The sequence below is a fragment of the Sinocyclocheilus grahami genome, unplaced genomic scaffold (assembly GCF_001515645.1).
Source record: "Sinocyclocheilus grahami isolate Dianchi unplaced genomic scaffold, SAMN03320097.WGS_v1.1 scaffold161.1, whole genome shotgun sequence".
Classification (NCBI taxonomy): Eukaryota; Metazoa; Chordata; class Actinopteri; order Cypriniformes; family Cyprinidae; genus Sinocyclocheilus; species Sinocyclocheilus grahami.
The window spans coordinates 48,844-67,209 of record NW_015505340.1 but is presented as its reverse complement, the minus strand read 5'-3'; the positions used below and the strand labels follow the sequence as shown (position 1 = coordinate 67,209).

The 18,366-nt window shown below is 37.2% G+C and overlaps 1 protein-coding gene across 2 annotated transcripts; it reads right to left on the bottom strand.

The window, feature by feature from the left end:
* Positions 1 to 1,246: 1,246 nt before the first annotated feature.
* LOC107592912 (apolipoprotein B-100-like) lies at positions 1,247 to 18,040 on the bottom strand. Of its 2 annotated transcripts, XM_016282489.1 has the most exons (26): positions 17,952 to 18,040; positions 17,630 to 17,668; positions 16,779 to 16,891; positions 16,526 to 16,671; positions 16,160 to 16,304; positions 14,306 to 14,458; positions 13,893 to 14,017; positions 13,700 to 13,785; positions 13,081 to 13,531; positions 12,611 to 12,728; positions 12,384 to 12,530; positions 12,040 to 12,251; positions 11,699 to 11,927; positions 11,345 to 11,524; positions 11,043 to 11,246; positions 10,692 to 10,856; positions 9,584 to 9,789; positions 9,244 to 9,417; positions 9,037 to 9,167; positions 8,712 to 8,913; positions 8,453 to 8,625; positions 8,146 to 8,321; positions 7,953 to 8,068; positions 7,488 to 7,861; positions 2,937 to 7,354; positions 1,247 to 2,138 (listed from the first exon to the last, which is right to left on the bottom strand). In XM_016282489.1, exons 1-26 carry the CDS (start codon positions 18,004 to 18,006, stop codon positions 1,482 to 1,484), a joined length of 9,195 nt encoding a protein of 3,064 aa, XP_016137975.1. In that variant the 5' UTR covers positions 18,007 to 18,040; the 3' UTR covers positions 1,247 to 1,481. The 2 variants fall into 2 exon arrangements, with proteins under 2 accessions (XP_016137975.1, XP_016137976.1); XM_016282490.1 differs by lacking the exons at positions 13,700 to 13,785; positions 13,893 to 14,017; positions 14,306 to 14,458; ... (3 more) ...; positions 17,630 to 17,668; positions 17,952 to 18,040 and having other exon boundaries at positions 13,081 to 13,325; positions 13,367 to 13,393.
* Between the last annotated feature and the right edge of the window lie 326 nt (positions 18,041 to 18,366).

Genomic DNA, 18,366 nt, shown 5'->3' with positions numbered 1-18,366 from the left:
TATTAACTTCACATTAAATACAAAGTCAGTCGTATTAAATATATTTAATGGTATGACACCATATCTGGTACTTAAGTAAAAAGATGAATTTTTATGCAAAGTTAATAGATTAATACTATTAGGCTACTTTACTAGAGAACTAACATAATCTGTAAAGGTGCAAAATGCATTTACTTGCACATATTTGAGAATCGAGATATTTCATGATATGTTTTGGGGGGAAAAAATGAAAACCCTGCTGAATAAAACATTAGACACATTAGACAATTTGTAACAACTGGTTACAAATTGGTTTTAAGGGAAACTGTAATGGACCCTGTTGGCCTCTACTGGTAATTGGTTGCCTTTTATTGGTGGCTTGTTAAAACCAATACATCCTAATGGAATGTGTCCCAAAACATTTTTAATGGTTTTAATGTTTAAAAATGGATGGTTTGTAATGTTTGTAATGTTATTTGTTGTGGAAATCATTAAAACATTTTTGTGATGGTTTTATTTATTTATTTATTTCAGTAGAGACATAAGCCTATATCTGTTTGTGGCTGCTGTGTGTCATATGACAAGTATGAGAGCCCCCCGCCTCTTTATTCGTGCCAACTCAAAAATGATGCCTCTGACACTACAATACAAAATTATTTGTCAAATAAATGAAACATGATGAAACATTCATTTTAGTTGAAATTGCTATAGATTACATCTAGATTGCAGCGATACATGACATGGTGAAAAATGACAATTAATAATAGGCTACTTAAAGTAGTTTAAGATTAATTTTAAAATTGTGCCCCCTAAAAGCACAAGTGGCCCCTGTCTGGCCCCCCCAGTTACTGTGGTCTAGAACCGCCCCTGCAGTTCACCCCGACATTACAGTTGGCTCTTAAGAGAAGAGTAAGGGTATAAAGATACTGCGAGACAAAAGTGCATTGTAATGTTACTTTTTCTGTAAGTTTATATAGTTGAAATTTGCGGTTTTCATTATGTCATTCCTAAATCAAACCATTAACACAAATGTTTTTACTTGATTTCTTAAATTGAACACTTAAACTATAGTTTATTAGTAATATTTCTATTATTTCTTTATCAGATTGAGTTTATGGTCACCCTATAAATACCCTACACATAAAATGATTATGTAAATATCAAAGATTTATTAAAGAAAACAATAACTGTATATAAGAAAATGCAATGCAAGTGTCTAAAATATAAGTGGAGATCTACAACTGAATATATACAACAAATTGCACATTATTATTTTTTTATTGGTACTTTACTGTCATTGCTTATTAAATACAATAATAAGATAGATCGTAACATTCAGCTATTTTCTTTAAAAAACTATTCTAAATTAGTTAAAAAACAAAAAGAGGGAACCAAAGCAGCTTGGGCAAATATTTTGTGGGCATAACACTTTTAATAAGGCAATCTTGATCATTTCTCTTGGCAAAGTTTAGCTACTAGTGTTTTGATACAAGGATGTGAAATCATTCTACTGAAAAAATCCAATATGAATGGAATGGAATAGGAATGTCAATGTTCATTTCTGTGTCGTTCAGTCTCACATAGGACTGAATATTCTTAGCATCCTTGAGGGTCTCAATAATTTGGTTCATTAGAACTTCCAGTCGGGTCATACTAGATTCAATCCAAGCCTGGATGTCGTCAATCAGTTGCTCAAGGGTCATCTCAGCAAAAAAGTCTTGGGCCTTGGCTTTGACAGTTTTATAGTAGTCTTGAATCATTCTGCTGGTCTTCTCAGCCTTCTCAGCTATTTCATTTAGAATGTTGGAGTTGACAGTTTCAGAGAAAACTTTACTGATCCAGGATGAGAGCTTGTCCAGATCTTGAAATTTGATAGAGTTTATGAGCTTGTCTGCTTTCTCCATACTTAATTTCAGGATTTCAGGCAGTTCTTTCAGACAGTCATCAATGGTACTTTCTAGCTTCTCGTACTTCCTGCTGATGTCATCGTAAATTGCAGTGATGAAATATGTTACTTTGTCCTTTAATGAAGCAACTTTCTTCTTCAGCCACAAAGTAATTTGACTAGGGAGCTCCTTGTTCCACTGTGTCTGGAAGCTCAGTCTGTTTGAGTTCTTTATTGCAATGTCAACCTTCAGAATGTCCACGTAATCCTCAGACTGTAATAAAAAATAGAATATGACATTTTCATGTCTACTTGTTAATTGAACATTCAAAGTATTAAGATATTCATTGATATGTAAGATACACTAAGGCCTAATCCCATTTCTACAATTTAGCCCTTCCCCTTTCCCCGTTTTGTGCGTTCACATGAAGGGGTAGGGGTGTCTCGATTCTTTTTTGGTTGGAGGGGTAGGGGTAAGGGTCAGATAGCCCTTCAAACGAAGATTTTTCGGGACCACACTTCAAACAAAGGGGTATGAATTATTTCAGTGTGTGTGTGTGTGTGTGTGTGTGTGTGATATTCATTGATATGTAAGATACACTAAGGCCTAATCCCATTTCTACAATTTAGCCCTTCCCCTTTCCCCGTTTTGTGCGTTCACATGAAGGGGTAGGGGTGTCTCGATTCTTTTTTGGTTGGAGGGGTAGGGGTAAGGGTCAGATAGCCCTTCAAACGAAGATTTTTCGGGACCACACTTCAAACAAAGGGGTATGAATTATTTCAGTGTGTGTGTGTGTGTGTGTGTGTGTGTGTGTGTGTGTGTGTGTGTCAGTAAGCAGCGCATTAATATAGAACACTAATTAAAGGCTCTAATGCACACCAGTACAGTATAGGTGTATAGTATGGGTGTATAGGAAGATGACGTATGATGATCCTTGACACTGGTGAAGGGGTATAAAATAGAATTGGGATTGGGCCTAAATGTATAATAAATAAATTGACTGATATGTAAGATACACTAAATGTATAACAATTTGTTATATTCTGAAATAAAATTTTAAAAAATTCTTACTGGGTTTGCACCAAAAAGTCTTCCTGTATGGTGGGATAAGCTCTTGCTCTGCAGCTGAAGACCAAGGAGTCCAGCAGATGGGGAAGATACAGAGACAGTAAGACCTTCTTCTGTATTCCCAGTTAATTTGTGGTAAAGCGTGAATTTCACATCTGGCAGATTTACTTTGGCAGCATTTGAAATAACAACCTTTGAGACTTCTGTGTTGGTCTCAAGATCTCCATTATAGTTGTTCTCAAAATATTTATGCTCCACAATTAGATTGGTAAACAATTTCATCCCGGAATTCATGTTGAAGGTGGCAGAGCCACTGGTTTTCCCATTGATTAAACCAAACTCCGAGCTAACCTGAGTTTCAAACTGGGCAGCAGTTTCATCCTGATTAAGGATCTCAGCCTTTGTCTTCATAATGATCATAGCTGTTTTCACAGTGAAGTCATAGGTCAGGTCTCCCATGATAGGGATCATTATTGATTCCTTAATACTGGGAAGAGTGATCTTAGCAAAATAAGGACAGTCATATGTTTCAGATGTGGTCTTGGCAGTTGTGAAAATGGGTATTTTAATTTTCGTAATGACAGAATTGAGGACTGGCTGCATGTTGAACATCTCAGGGTTCTTCGCATACTTAAGCTTTGCATCCATATCAAAGGTCTGCTGAGGTGTGATCAAAATTGTTTTAAGGCCGGTGTCCTCCCATAAAGAAAATTTCTCTACATACGGTGTTTCTTTGTTAATGAATGGGACAGTCAATTTAGGAATGTTAATCGGCATGGTCAGCACATTAAAGTCAGCCTCACCATTGACTGATGCACAGAACTGGATTTCTTTCTCATCGTTAGCCATACTAAAGTAATGAGAATATTTATATTGATTGAACCTAGCAAGACTGGTCCAGCTGGCCTGCTGCACAGAGGGATTCAGAGTTAAAGCCATATCGTTCAGCAAATCAACTTCACTGGACAACCTAAAGGGAAGCATTACTTTGGTGTTTTTCTTATTCTTGGTGTCAAAGATAATTTCAAAAGGCACAGCCTTGAAGTTAACGGAGTTGGTAATGGCGCCTTCAACTTTCCCAATCAGTTCAGCATCATGAGACCCACTCAGCTCAACCATGGGTTCCTTCAAACAAATCTGCCCTTTCACTGCTGCAATGCTTCTCTTGATGAAAGGAGTTTCTGTCTCTGCATGCACATTAAACTTGATCTGAGTCAGACCTCTACTCTCAGCATCAACTTTCTGCTTCATCTTGAGAAGACTGCTCTCAGTGTCACCATCAAAAGTCAGTTTTATGGACTCCACGTTCATCAGAATCTCCAAGTTACTCTTGTGGGTTCCTTCATCAGAATAATCAAAGATAGACAATTTTTCTTTGCCATTATTTCCAAGGGTGAAAGTGATTATGCCAGATTCCAGCTGAACAGCAGCTTTTTGAGTCATTGTGGCTTCACTGAAGATGTTGGCCACTGGCATGTTCACACTGTGGATGTAAGAGGTCTCCAGAGTACCTGAAAAGCCATTCTCTGTGCTCAGAAATGCATTGTTCACTAAGTCAGCAGTGTATGGCTCTGTGGTTGCCTTAGCTGTGGTCTTGGAAGATACCTGGGCAATAGGGCCATTGATGGACATTAATCCCTCATGATCCAGAGAGAAAGCCATGTGATTTGCCTTCACTGTCTCAGTCAGAGACAGCTCTTTCATTCTGGGAATGCTAAGGTGAGCAGTTGCATCAAAGGTGTAAGCCAAGAGATCAATAGGAGTCTGGAACTGAGAATTCAGGTTAGCAGTGAACTTGTCAGTTGAGTTATTAAGTTCAGCACTGGTCTTCAGAATGTGCTCTGAGGATTTGATTTCAATTTCACCATGCAGCATTCCAAAGCAGGGGACCCTAATGAGATCAGTGACTATCTGCTTTACTTCATCAGCCAAGGTACCAAAATCATAAGACATAATTTCATTGACTTTGGTATTTAGTAATTTTGTCAGCTCATTAATTTGTTCAAAGATTCTTTCAAATGCTGGTTTCATGTCAAGAGAGTTTAGGTAACTTGCAGCTGATTGCATAGTTTCCCTTAGCTCATATTGTTTCATTAAATCCACAGCATCATCAATGATTTTCTCAACCATTGCCTCAATCTCATAATCTGCCAAAACCTCATCAATTTTGTTGACAATTTCATTTATCTTGGTGATAATGCCAGTTTTTTGGCCCAAAATGTCGATCAAGTCCCTGATAGGTTGCAGGTTTTTGCTTATTTCCATTACTACAGCTGTCATATTGGAGACAAAAAGTCTCACATCATCCAAGAACATGTCCACATCAAAATGTTCAATTACCTGTGAAAGTTCATTTCCTTTGCTTTTAAAAGTGGCTGTAATGTCATATTTAGTATCAATGCCATCAAGTAGGTCAATGCTACGATCTTTCATGGTGAGCATTGCAATTTTGACCTCCTCTATGAGAACAGGCAGCTTATCAATGAAAGGCAGGTAAATAAAATGACTGTCACTGTTCTTCTCGTATTTCAGAGCACTTGTGATGCCAAATTCTTGATTGTCATTGACTTTGTTCAAGAGGTTGGTGGACACGGTGCCTTTCAGTGCAATACCCATGTTGTTTGGAGTGTTGAAGATTTCCAGGAAGTGGTCAAAGGCATGGTCATTTAGCTTAGACTCCATATCGATGTTAAACTTTTGCTGCTGAGAGGTGATAGCACTGGTTATTTTATGCTGGAAGTTAGTTTTAATGGAGTTTCCATTGTTCAGCTGGTGAGAGGTTGAGGCCTTCCATTCATACTTGTGTGAGTATGACTTAGGTTCAGCTTGAAGGAGCAACATGCTTTTCACCTGGCCACTGTGTTTTCCATACAGGTTAAGTGCTCCATCAGAGTTGAAGAAGCCCTCAACATTCACACTGAAAGGTTCTGCTTTTGTTAGGATGTTGCTTTCCAGTCGGAGAGAGGGAGAGTTGAAGCGCACCTCATTGCCAAACTTTGTGGAAAAGCCAACAATCTCAAACTCAGAGCTTTGAGTCATTTGACTGCCCAAGAGTTTCCCATTGGTGCTGCACTTTGCAGTGGCTGTCTGGTCAAAATACATGATCTCATATGTATGTCTCATTTCCTCTTCACCAAATATCCCCTTCAGAGTACCAGTAACGTCCATCTTGTAGGGCTCTGCCTTCATCTGGGCCTTGTTGCTGAAATGAATACCAATGACTTTAAGATCATTTTCGGCCTTCAAAGATGCTGTAAAGTCATGTATGTCCACTGCAATGTTGTGCTTGTAGAAGTTGTTCTTATTCAGGAAGCTGTCAGATTTAGAATGGATGGCCAGAGATTTGAGGGTAAGTATCAGTGAGTCTGTGTTTTCTATTTTAATCTCCTGAAGCGATGCAATCAAGTTGTTGGAGAGGTTCAGACCATCTTCATTCAGCTTGAAAGTGATCATGTTTCGAGTGTTGGCATTGAAAATGTCACCCTTGTACATGCTGTTTAGGTATACCTCTGAACTTGCAAGTCTTCCTTCAACTTTGAGTTCAGCGCTGTTCTCATTGACTTTACCCTTGCTGGAGACAGACACTGTAGCACCTGTAGTTGTAAATCCACCATGGAAAATGTTTTCAAAGGTTACAGAGCTGATCTGAGCACTGGTGGTACAGCTAGTGGTCAGACCATCTTTGGTGAATGACAGCGTGCCTTTGTTAGATGCATGGTTGGCAGCAAAGTTGATCGTGGCATCACTATTGAGCTCCAGTTCCTGGGTGTTTAGGGACCCAGTAAGCTGGGAGAAAGCTCGGTTTGTGTTGTCATCAGCCTGGGACTCAATCCTGATAGTGACCTCCTTCATGGTTGCAGAGAAATCTACCTGGTTTTGAAGCTTGGTCTTATAAGCTCTGGTGACAGAATCAGACTTAATGGTAAACTTAGCTTCCTTGAGTTCAATGTTGAACTTGGTGGCGTGGTGGACTGGGTCATTCTCTATATCAGTGTTCAACTCAAATGAAAGTTCTCCACTGGCTGCTGTAGCTTTCATCTTGTTTAGGATTTGGAAAACGGGACAATTTAACCTGAAAGTGGATTCAGCTCTTGCCTCTCTGGTTTTGGGTTGAAGTACAAAGGCTTGTGTGGCAGTAGTTCTAGCAGATATTGATCCTACTTTTAGTGATCCATCTAAACTGCCATCTCCTGTGATTTCAGAAGAAACTGAAACCTGGGTTGTGTATACCAGTGAAATCTGCATACCCATAGGGCTGAAGGCCTCAATCTTGTAATCTCCTGTTGCTTTCACTGTTGCTTCATCTGTGATTTTGGATGTTTCCATTAGACTGAAGCGTGCATCTATGAGCTTATGTTTCAGGGAAGAAATGATGTCGAACTTTGCAATGTCCTCTGTAATGTCAGCAATTTGTGCAGATCCTGCATGTAACAAATATTGTCATTAATTCTAGAAATGACAAAACAATTTTTAAAAAATCCCACCCAAAGACCCATATCAGTTAATAAAACTAAAATCATGTATCATGTATACTTCATGTATGCATATGTTTACCTTCCACAGTAAAAGCAAGAAGTTCCACGGGACTGTTAGCAACAACTTTGTAGCTTGCAATGTAGCTGGGCTCATTGACAGTGTTGTTGCCACCAGAGAAAACAGCCTCTATATCATAAAAGTTAGTGTTCACTTTTGTTGATACCTCTACCATTCCTAGAAGAGGCATTGAGAGGTCATAGCTAGAGGGAATGGAGAAGGTTGGTAGATTGAACGGTTTAGAGGGCAGCATTACACCAATTTGTGGCATAGCTAGTTCTGGGGTGGCCATGGTGAGAGGGATTCTCAGGTCCTTAGATGTTTTTCCACCAAGAGGCAAAGGAATGGTGAAAGTGATATAATCTTTGTTGAACTTGTATTTGAACATGCTCTCTCTGTAAATAGATTAAAATTAATTTGGAATTGAATGGATAAACACATTTGTAGTTGGATTATGTAGATTTAAAACATTAACATTAATCTTACATGTTCATGAACACCCTCTCAGGCAAAGATGGAATAACCAGCTCTGGAATGCTCTCTCTCAGTGTCCGAAGGTAGGGCACATCGGAAGCAATCTTGTCCATCCAAATGAGGTAAGCCTATTAAAATATTGGTTATGGTCCAAATATTTGTTATGTCTATAATAAAAACTGTTTTAAATTTTATACAATCATACCTCCCAGAGTTTTGCGGAAATGTGACGAAGTTTCATGTCAGTTTTGACAACTTTATGTTCCATGATGTTATCAAAAGCCTGATATAGGCGACTCTGAAGAGGTGCTGCATTAGGTATCAGCTTCTGGATCTCAGAGTCTATGTCAGACTTTATCTCAATCTTCATCTCATCTTTAGCTGTTTTAAAAGCAAATTATAACTTGTTATATTTGACAAAAGACCAAAAAAATTCTTATTTAAGACTTATTTAAATTAAGATTTTAAAATAAAAAGAGTGTGCAAACAACGACAGGAAAAGTATCAAATACCATATTGTAAGGTAATCTTCTGCACAGAGTTGGTCTCTGGGAGCTTGATGTTACTCTTGAGTTCCAGAGTCAAATCGTCAGCACAATTCATGGTGGCAGTAAGAGTGGCCTCAGTGTTAAGTGAGGGCACAATCAACTGAGTTTCCAGCAAGCCATCATTCATGGCCTCAAGCCTGTTATTAGCAGAAACATGTATTTTAGATGAAAGGAACTTGCCCATTGGCAAGTGTTTCAAAAATTTATTTAGAACTCTACTTACTTTGCACGACTAGTTAGAGAAAACTGGTTAATGTTTTTGTTGGAGATATCAATGGTGAACTTCTTTCCCTTAGCAAGGTTGTCAGTGACACCAACTTTAATTCCGGCTTCAATATCATAGTCAGGAATTTCAATGCTGGTCATGAGAATATTCTTGTTCCTGTTGTACTTAATAGTGGCAGTTGCCTCTGTGGCCTTAGCACCTTATGGCAAGAAAAGAGGGGGGAAATGATTGCTAAACCCACAATATCAAACACTGTAGGAATGCGGTTATATTATAACAGAGTGGTCATGATTTCAAATTCACTGTTGTTAAGTATACATGCCTTCTGCTTTCAAAATAATTTTCAGAGAATCAACCTTCTGGCGGCCTTCCTTGCCCTCGTTCAAGAGTTCGTAGGCAAAGGCTGTAGTGTACTCAGTGATGTCACCAGTGGGTTGGATACCCAAAACAAAACTGTGGGCACATAATAATTTTAGCATAATACGTAGAACATTTATTTTGTGCATTTTTTTAAAAGTTTGATTGTTACCTGGACTCTGCATTGAGAGGAAAGTATGGAGAATTTCTCTCAGCTCTAGAGTTGAGTATGGTGGTGCAGTAATTGATTCCAGAAATAAGGGGGCTGCAGTTCACAATGGCAGTTCTGTCACCTGTCTCAGGAGCAAGCGTGACCGGTGTTTTGGACACCATCACTAACTTGTTGCTGTTTGTGAAAAATGACAAAAGGTTTCCCATTATGTCACTATTAAACAGCTGACTAGACCAGATTTGTTGAAAGCTGATTAAATTTATCTCTGTACATTTTATTTAACTGTATAAAGAGTATACATTTAAAATAAACCACTTCAGACATATAGCACAAATGCTACCTGACTCTGAAGAGTTCGGTAGTGCTCTTGGGTGGCAGGATAGACAGCTTTATTTGGCCATCACCCATAGTGATCTTGGCATTGAAAGAGCTCTCATGGAACATATTAGTGTGCATTTCCACAGCAGAGACAACAAATTTGGGGATGTGGACTCCCATACGGGTAACAAATTCTACTGCCACGGATGGTGAAAAAGACAGTTCACCCTGTTGAAAAGAAATAGGAATACATTAGTAATAAAAAGATGAAATATAAATGATTTGTTATAGGGTACAATGGGGCTAAAGGCCCACCTTTAAAAAAAAAAAGTGCTATTCACTGCGCCTAAAATGTATAATTGCAGAAAAAAATATATTTTAAAATACAGCAACAAAATCATTTTAATAAGTAAAGATTCTGAAAGCATTGAAGGAGATCCAATAACAATTGTATATATATTTACAGTAGTAACAACAAATTATATTTTATTATATGATATGATTAATATCATGTTTTTAAATATGATGGCTTCTCTCTAAACATGGTGATTATCTCTAATATGGACACTCAACATAATAGATGATATTTACCATCTGAATCTAACCATGCCATGTCAACAAATGGAAAAGTCAGCCATCTATTAATTATCATGTTAATTACTGTACGTCTTTAGCCCCAACAGCAGGGGCACTTTTTACCCCAAATACCATACTTTTACATATTATTTTGTTATTTAAAAACTGTTGCTTTAATTATCTTAAACAAAACTGAAAATCATAAAGAAGACCTTTGTCTCAAAATATATGCATCAATTTGAGCGATTCTCATTTGCTACTTAAATCTACAACATTTAAAAAAACATAAAATATTAGATCAAGTAAGCTCAGAATCAACGTTGCACTGCTGCGTGCGATCGCGTCAAAGATCAGACAAATATACACGTGCATCTTGAAAAGCGAATGTTTCGGAAAATGCTATGCCACATTTTTGTGCCATCTAGTGGTTTAGATGAAAAAATATCAAAGGCGCCTTTTACCCCGGGGCACCTTTAGGCCCGTTATACCCTACATTTTTCTACATAAACCATCTGGATACTGAACAAAAAGCAATAAAGAGCAATATTCAATACCCTGCCAGGCTCCATACGCAGACCACCCTCAACACCAGGTGCAAAGGTCCCAGACAAAGCAAACTTAAGGGGAAATCCAGAGGCAGTTGGAAGGGAGAACTCATTATCCATAAAGATGTAATGAGCAAAGATGCTCTGATCTCCAGACATCAAGGCTTTTGTAATCTATTGAAACAGGAATATGTAGAATTTTTGCATATATATATAATGCCTCAAGAAAAAAACTATATATATATATATATATATATATATATATATATATCCATATTAACCCAGTGTTGTCTGATATATGAGAGAGCTAATATAGATATATTTTATGCATGTAAAATGCAGCATATTGTATATACATACCCAAGCAGGTGAGTACTTGAAGGCCTGAATATACGTGGCCATCCTGTCAACTACGGCTGAGAGGTCATTGGTGCTCTTGATGTATCCCAACTCATTCCCCATGATCCTTAAGTAAGCTATAGCCTCTGGAGAGTCCTGGTTGTATAGATCCTTTGCAAGCTTATTGAAGTTCCGCACCATTTCCCTTATAATGTTCTCAGGAACCTGTCAAAGAGAAGATTCTGATATTATCTAGCCTTGGATACATGCATGAAAAATTAAATCCTATAAATAATCACATTGTTATGTTTGGAATACATTACCTGTCTTTTAGTTTTTTCTGTTCTCAGGGGTTCAACCCACTCTTGAAGAACTTCATTGATTTTGTTTGGCATTTTGTCCCCAAACCAGTACATTGCTTTGGAAATCGAATCAGGGAAGAAGCCATTGCTTCCAAAGAGAGTCTCAACAGTTGGCTCAAATCCTTTGCCCTCCATGCCAATCTTGGTGACCACAAAATAAATAAATAAATAAATTCCAAAAGTCATAGTCAAACCAAATGCAACAAGTCCATAAAAATCAAGGATAAGTACAAACAAAAAGTAATAACTGAATCATATAACAATTGAGTTTTACAGCAAATTAAATACAAGTACATAACACATGAAAAATCCTACCTCCATGAAGTCAAGGTTGTAACCGAAGGCTTTCAGGGTTGTCTCAAGCATAACCTCCCTGGGCAAGTGGCTGCTGGGATCAAAGATGATGCTTCCCTGCATATTGGAGCCCATGGCATCCTTGCCTGGCATAAATACATCCATCTTATAGTTACGAGAGAGCTGAGTGTAGTTTGAGTGGGTAAGCACCTCATCATCCTGCATGACCTTGACTATCGTTTTGCCCAACCTGGGAAGAAAAAACGTTATAGTGTTGATGATAAAGAGCAAAATAAATGATAGACAGCAGTTGACGTGTTTTGCATCCAGTCTAGAGAAAATTGACAAACTGAGTTACATACTCTTTCATTTCAGGATTCCTGGAATGAATAATGTTGTAGACATGAGAAGCCACGAAGGACTTGACTTGCACATTCTGGTCCTGGGTAAGGATCTTCCTCACAACCTCCAGGTCACTTGCTTCTGGCTTTTTCATCAAGATAAGATATGCAGCCAATCTCTTCTGAACAGCACCTTTGGCATAAAGGGCTACTCTATGAATGCTGGAACGGATCTGAACATTTAAAAAAAAAAAGAGAGAGTTTGGAGTGTGAAGTTAGTTTTCTTATTTGGATAATTCCATGCATAAGACACACATTTGATTCTGAAAAAATATAAATTGTTCAACAAATCCTGCAACACTTACATCAGGAGTCACAGACATTCGTCTGAAAGCCTGGATAGCAGACATCTGGACTGACAGGGTGGTAGCAGGCTGTCTCATACACTTAAGCAGAGTTGTCTTTATGTTGGGATCAGCTGCTTCCATAGCCTCGCCCATGTTTCCAATCACCTAACCAGGGCAGATTATAATAAAATAAGTTGGGTTTCCAGTGTGAAAATGTCCAGAAATATAGATGTTAAAACACACACCCTTAAGGTCAGGTAGGTCAGATCTTTCTCGCCAGCACAGTCAGCACCAAGGATGGAGTTAATGAAGTTAGACACCTCAAGAATCTCAGAGGTGAGCTGACCCTCAGCTTGGAAGTGCCTGAAGAAATATATTATATAAATGCTCAGCTACAGTGGAGATATACTGACAATACTTCAGCTAAATGAAGATAGCATAGCTGATCACAAGCATATATTGTACTTTGGATTACAGTGTGCTGATGTTTTACAAAGCACGATTACTTTGGTGGACCAGCTTCACTACAAAGATCATACAAATGACAGTCTTCACCAACCATGTTTTGCATCTGGCACCATGGTGATGCTGGCAGCACTTAATTAATATGAACGAGCCTGGACAAGCTTGAAAATTCATGCTGGTCTATGCTAGTCTTTCCAGTAGGGAAATGAAAGGACTTAAGCAGTCTAGAAATGGAAAAGAATTTGCGTACCTCCTTACAACATTGCTGAGAGCATACATTATTGGCTTGCTCTTCTTGGCCTGCGCAATCTCCAGTATATCTTTCACCAAGAGGCCAGTAGGTTTGAGCATCATTCCTAGAGCATAGACAGCAGCATCTACCTCAATGGCATCCGTTTCAAAGGTCTTCAGAATACTGAACATGGCGCTGCCACACTCTGGGGTGCCACACTGAATCAGGGCCTGCCAGGTCATGAACTTGTCCTCCTCCACCATCTGAGTAATGGTCTGCTTCAGAACCTTATGCTCGAGTCCACGGAGTTCAGACACCAAACTCTGGAAAGTGCTGGCCCTCAGATGCCGATCTGGCTTTTCGTTCATGGATTTCAGCTCCCTGAAGATGAACAGCAGAGCCTCGGAGGTCTGGGCTGGGGCTTTATCCTCCACTGCCTCTAGAGCCAAGTGTTTGGGGTAAGCAGAACCTGTATTTTGGAGAGCGGGATGATTTGTGAGTGAAAGGCTACATAGTCACAATCAGGGAAAAAATGAAGTCCGCACATTCCCAACAGTTCTATCATTTTTAACCAGACAAATCAAATCCAAAGTTCTCAAATCTATTTGAGATATACAGTGAAACTGGGAACACTCACGATAATCAAAGACTCTGTCATTAATCTTGCTGGTTCCCTCAAGAGTTAGGATTTGTTTAACAAGAGAAGAAATACCATACGTATTCCTGCAAAGAAAATGAAATACATATAAATGAATTAAAATATGATGTTCCATTTATGCACAGATATCATTATAAAATGTAGCAAGTAATATGATGTCAGTGTCACTCACTGGTAAGAGAAAGGAAGGAATATGTGCTTCTCTGTGCACGTGGCAGAGGTCATGTGCTTCTTCTGGTTGTCAAACTTATAGTTGCAAGTCTGGGTACTGCCAATCAGCTTGGACAGAGGGTATTGCTTTTGACAAACAAATATAATTTTAAGTACATTATCTGTTTCTTGAAAATTATTTTTTCACCTGTTGTTGGCTCAGTCTGTATGATATCCTGATTTTGTCAGTATTGGTTAGCGTTTACTTGCCTAATCATTACCTGTTTATTTAAACATTCTGTAATTGGTAAATTGCACTGAGGATGATAATTAATGAAACTGAATTTAATTTTTAAATAAAAATAGACTAAGAAGCAATGATTTAAAGCTTCACCCAGCAGATGCTATGATATATTAAAAAAGTGATTGTCTCACCAAACCAGTGATGATGGCAAGAGGGCTAGTAAGGCTTCTTTGGGTTTTGAAAGTATCACATCCTGACAGGTCCCTAGTGAGGGTGACATCAGTGGCAATATCTTCCTTGGTGTTGACCTTGACATCAGTGGCACAGATTCCATGGACAGTAACCTAGATTAAATAATCAATCAATGGAAGCTAGATCATTGCAAATGAATGTTTGTGTACAGCAGTGATTGTATAAAGTATGAGTCGCCCACTGAGGTCATGGTGGGGTTCACACAGATACTGTCCTTCATGTCAGAAGATTTGCCTTTAGTTGCGTTGCACTACACGTCTGCATGGTTTTAGCAGTTTCTATGAAGCCCGTATTTATAACACATTATACGGGTATTCCTAAGGCATTATAATGAATGCATTATTAAAAAAATAAATAAAACGTATATGTTTTTATCATCTCATAAATTTGTGGTTATAACTTTTATGAAATATGATTAATTATAACATGCAATGAACACCATGTTAAATCCACTTAATTTATAATGGATTATAAGTCTCATATCTTGACATTATTTATTTAAGATCTGCACAGAATCTTACTATCTTACTGATATTACTTTAAATATGGTTTAAAGCAAATGTGCCATATAACACATTCATCTGATCAAATATCTGACCTTATGGCTGTTTAAGAAAAAATATTGTTTTTATTTATTATTGTTGTTGCTGCTGATGTTGTTGTCGTCGCCGTCATCGTTGTTGTTATTATTTATAAGTGGTCTTTGTCTGCTTTATGTAAAGTAACAAGTTAACAATGGCAAGATATGAGACTTATAATACAGTATAACTATGGGAAATATAATCCATTGTAAATGAATGCATTTTGTTAATTGTGTTATAAATCATCATACGCTTAAAAGCTATAACCACAAATAAGTAAATATTATAATGCATTAAAACTTATAAAAATTTATAATTAATTATATAATTAATATACAATATATTATGTTTTTTTTTATAATATATTATGCATTCACTATAATGCCCTAAGAATACCCGTATAATGTATTATAAATACGGGCTTCATAGAAAGTGTTACCAAAATGTCTTTAAATTTTCAGAATTTTTAGTGAAATTATTTGGTAGGCTGAGGTGGTGTGGGGTAAAGGATCACTACTTATTTTGAGTCAATGGATTATTAGAGGAGTTTACACATGGTTTGCTATTATACAATATGCAGTCAATATTTATATGTCAGAAATGCTATTATAAGCATACATATAAGCATACAAATGCTACATATAAACAGAAAAAAATTATACTGGTAATTCACTGTTTTGAGAAATTTTGATTTATTAATCTACCTTATATGTGGCCAAAAATAATATTTGTAATTACAATCAATTGCAATAATTTTATTACTACTAACAAATACAAACAAACTACTTTAAGGTAATGTACAGTAATGGTGTAGTGGCGATTGGGGGCTCTGTCGGAGCAAGGATATTTTAGATATTGATTATTCATTACTTTGTATTATAAAAAATAATATTAATACTAAGCAAAACTGCAAAAGCTGAAATAATTGTTTCAAACCTATCATTAGGTTTATGAGGATGTAGAGGCGGTATCGTGCATATCATGAAATAGTCTCCTATCAGCTGACTACCTGGGTCAAGATTACCTTGTACCTTCATTGGAATTTATTATTCCAGATAAGAAGATTCATATCTTATTTGCTTAGTGTTTAAGTGGGTGTCCATAACAGCAGTGCTTAAATTAAATTAATCTAACAAATTCAACATACAATAAAAGGCAATTCATATATTTTCAGATTAAGGCCTAAAGGAAGAAGAAAACATGTTTATGTACCATGTCTTTGCTCTCCTCCTTCTCCATGACAGGAACAATCAGAGCAGAGATGATACCCCTCTTGAAGTTCAGGATGTTGTTTTCATCTCCCTCAGGATAGAGTGTCACACCTGTCTCACCCTCAATTACAAACTTCAGTACATTTCTGTACAAAGAGAAGGAATAGTTGTTGAATCACTTGTTGAAAAGTTTCTGATCAATTTTAAAATCAGTTCATTCCAAACTGGAGACCAGTCTTACAATGTATAGTTTTAGAGGTATTTTAAATTTTCCATTGGCTGTTGGTATATTTAAGCAATATTGGCTGTGCTCATTTGGAATATTTGCAGACCTAACATTCTTTTCTCTAAGGGAAGGGAAACATACTTTTCTATGGCTGCTTGAAAGGCTTGGGCCTCAGCAGCAGGTGCATAGATGGGCGCCCCATTTGCATCCGTTCCGACCACCTCAGTTAGGGAGCACTCACTGGTACGGAGCTCAAAGCTGCATGCCACAGGCACATCAATTTCGACCTATGGATAGAAGGGTGTTAATGAATTTAAGGAATATAAAAACAGGAAAGACATATTGAGAAACTGAATTGTTACATGATTTTTCACCCTTCAATTGTTACATGTACCTTGCAGGAGATTTTGGGACCATTCATGAGAGGGGAAGTCCCAGTCACCCTGTTCTGGATCTCAGCTTCATATTGATATGTATATTTTTTGTAGATTTTAAATCTTTTAGATACTGTAAATGAAATACATACTATGTCAATTCAAAAATTATAATATTTTTGTAAGAATAATAACACACTCAGAAAAAAAATCATATTCTCAGTACATTTATTTTTCAATTCATTTATTGTTGTCCAATAAAAATTGTTCAACAAAAATGTAGGACATACCATATATAGGATTATATATATATATATATATATATATAGAGAGAGAGAGAGAGAGAGAGAGAGAGAGGATAAAAAAAGAAGAAGAATGTATCTTAAATATATATTCTGAATACACATGTTGTTTTTCGCCACTGGTAGACTTACCCGCTCATTTTCTTAAAGGGTTATTTTTCTGGGGAAGTTTACATATTATTTCAGGAAAACAAGACTAATAAAATAATGAGAAAAATGTTATATATATATATATGTGTGTGTGTGTGTGTGTGTGTAATTAATATTACTTTGTTTAAATTTTGTTACATTATGTTGTTTTATCTAATCAGGGCAAGCAATAAGAAATCTGGACTCTGACATCCTGACTCAAGCACTGTCTGTTATTGATAAAGAGTACATGGCCACCTTAGAATGGTGATGTCGTTTATTGAGGGTTCAAAGTAAGTGACAACAACAATAGGTACAGTGAGTCCAATAGCTAAAAGATAAGATTAAATTAAAGGGATTCTTTAACATGCGTGAGCCTTAAACACCATGAATACAACATTTAATCAAAGGAAAAGAAATAAAGAAAGAAAAATACTTACAGTGACATTCTGGATGAGAATTTGACTCAGTGTCTTGCTCTGGTGAGAAAGTCATTAAGCAATTATGATTAGGAAATATATGAAAACAAAACAAAAAATACATAAATATATTAAAAGGCTAATCAAAGATTACATTAAAAAAATTCACATTTTAGATTAATTCTACCTTTCACTCAACTTAACAGCCTTGACAGAATATAAAATGTTAAAAATATGATGTAGTATATAGGATGAAGAAAAACAAATAAAATATTTTCAGTGCATGAAATGCATTAATGAAATAGCATTAATGCACCAGAACGCGAAGGAACATTATACTCACGGGCTATGGCATAAGTCCCAAGTAGCAGCAATAGGCAGAGCTTCATATTCCCCATGCTGGGTCAGAAGAAGTCCTGCGTTTACAGCGAGTCTTCCTCTGAATGGAGACTGGTGGTGATCATCTGGCTCGCATCATTTATACTCGGATCTATACAGTTCACTTTGGGGGTTAAACAAGAGTTGCGACAGGTCCAAAGTTCCATCAGCCAGTGTGGCAGGCCAAAGGCAAAAGCTGTTTCATAAACACCACCCAAGACTTGCCCGTCAGCAATGGAACTGATGGAACTCACTGATTGTGTCAGACAACAGCAACCACAGATTTTAGACCACCTTGATTGATTTTCTTTTCTTTCCTGTGAAATCTTACATAGGTCAAAGGTTGTTTTTGAGGAGAAAGACCAAACTAGTACCACAAT

Coding starts and splice junctions, on each gene's coding strand:
- LOC107592912 (XM_016282489.1), bottom strand. CDS start 18,006: ATGGGGAATATGAAGCTCTGCCTATTGCTGCTACTTGGGACTTATGCC. Junction 16,892..17,629: donor TTCTCATCCAGAATGTCACT/GTAAGTATTTTT, acceptor TTTCATTTACAG/TATCTAAAAGATTTAAAATC. Junction 13,532..13,699: donor TGACAGAGTCTTTGATTATC/GTGAGTGTTCCC, acceptor TCCAAAATACAG/GTTCTGCTTACCCCAAACAC.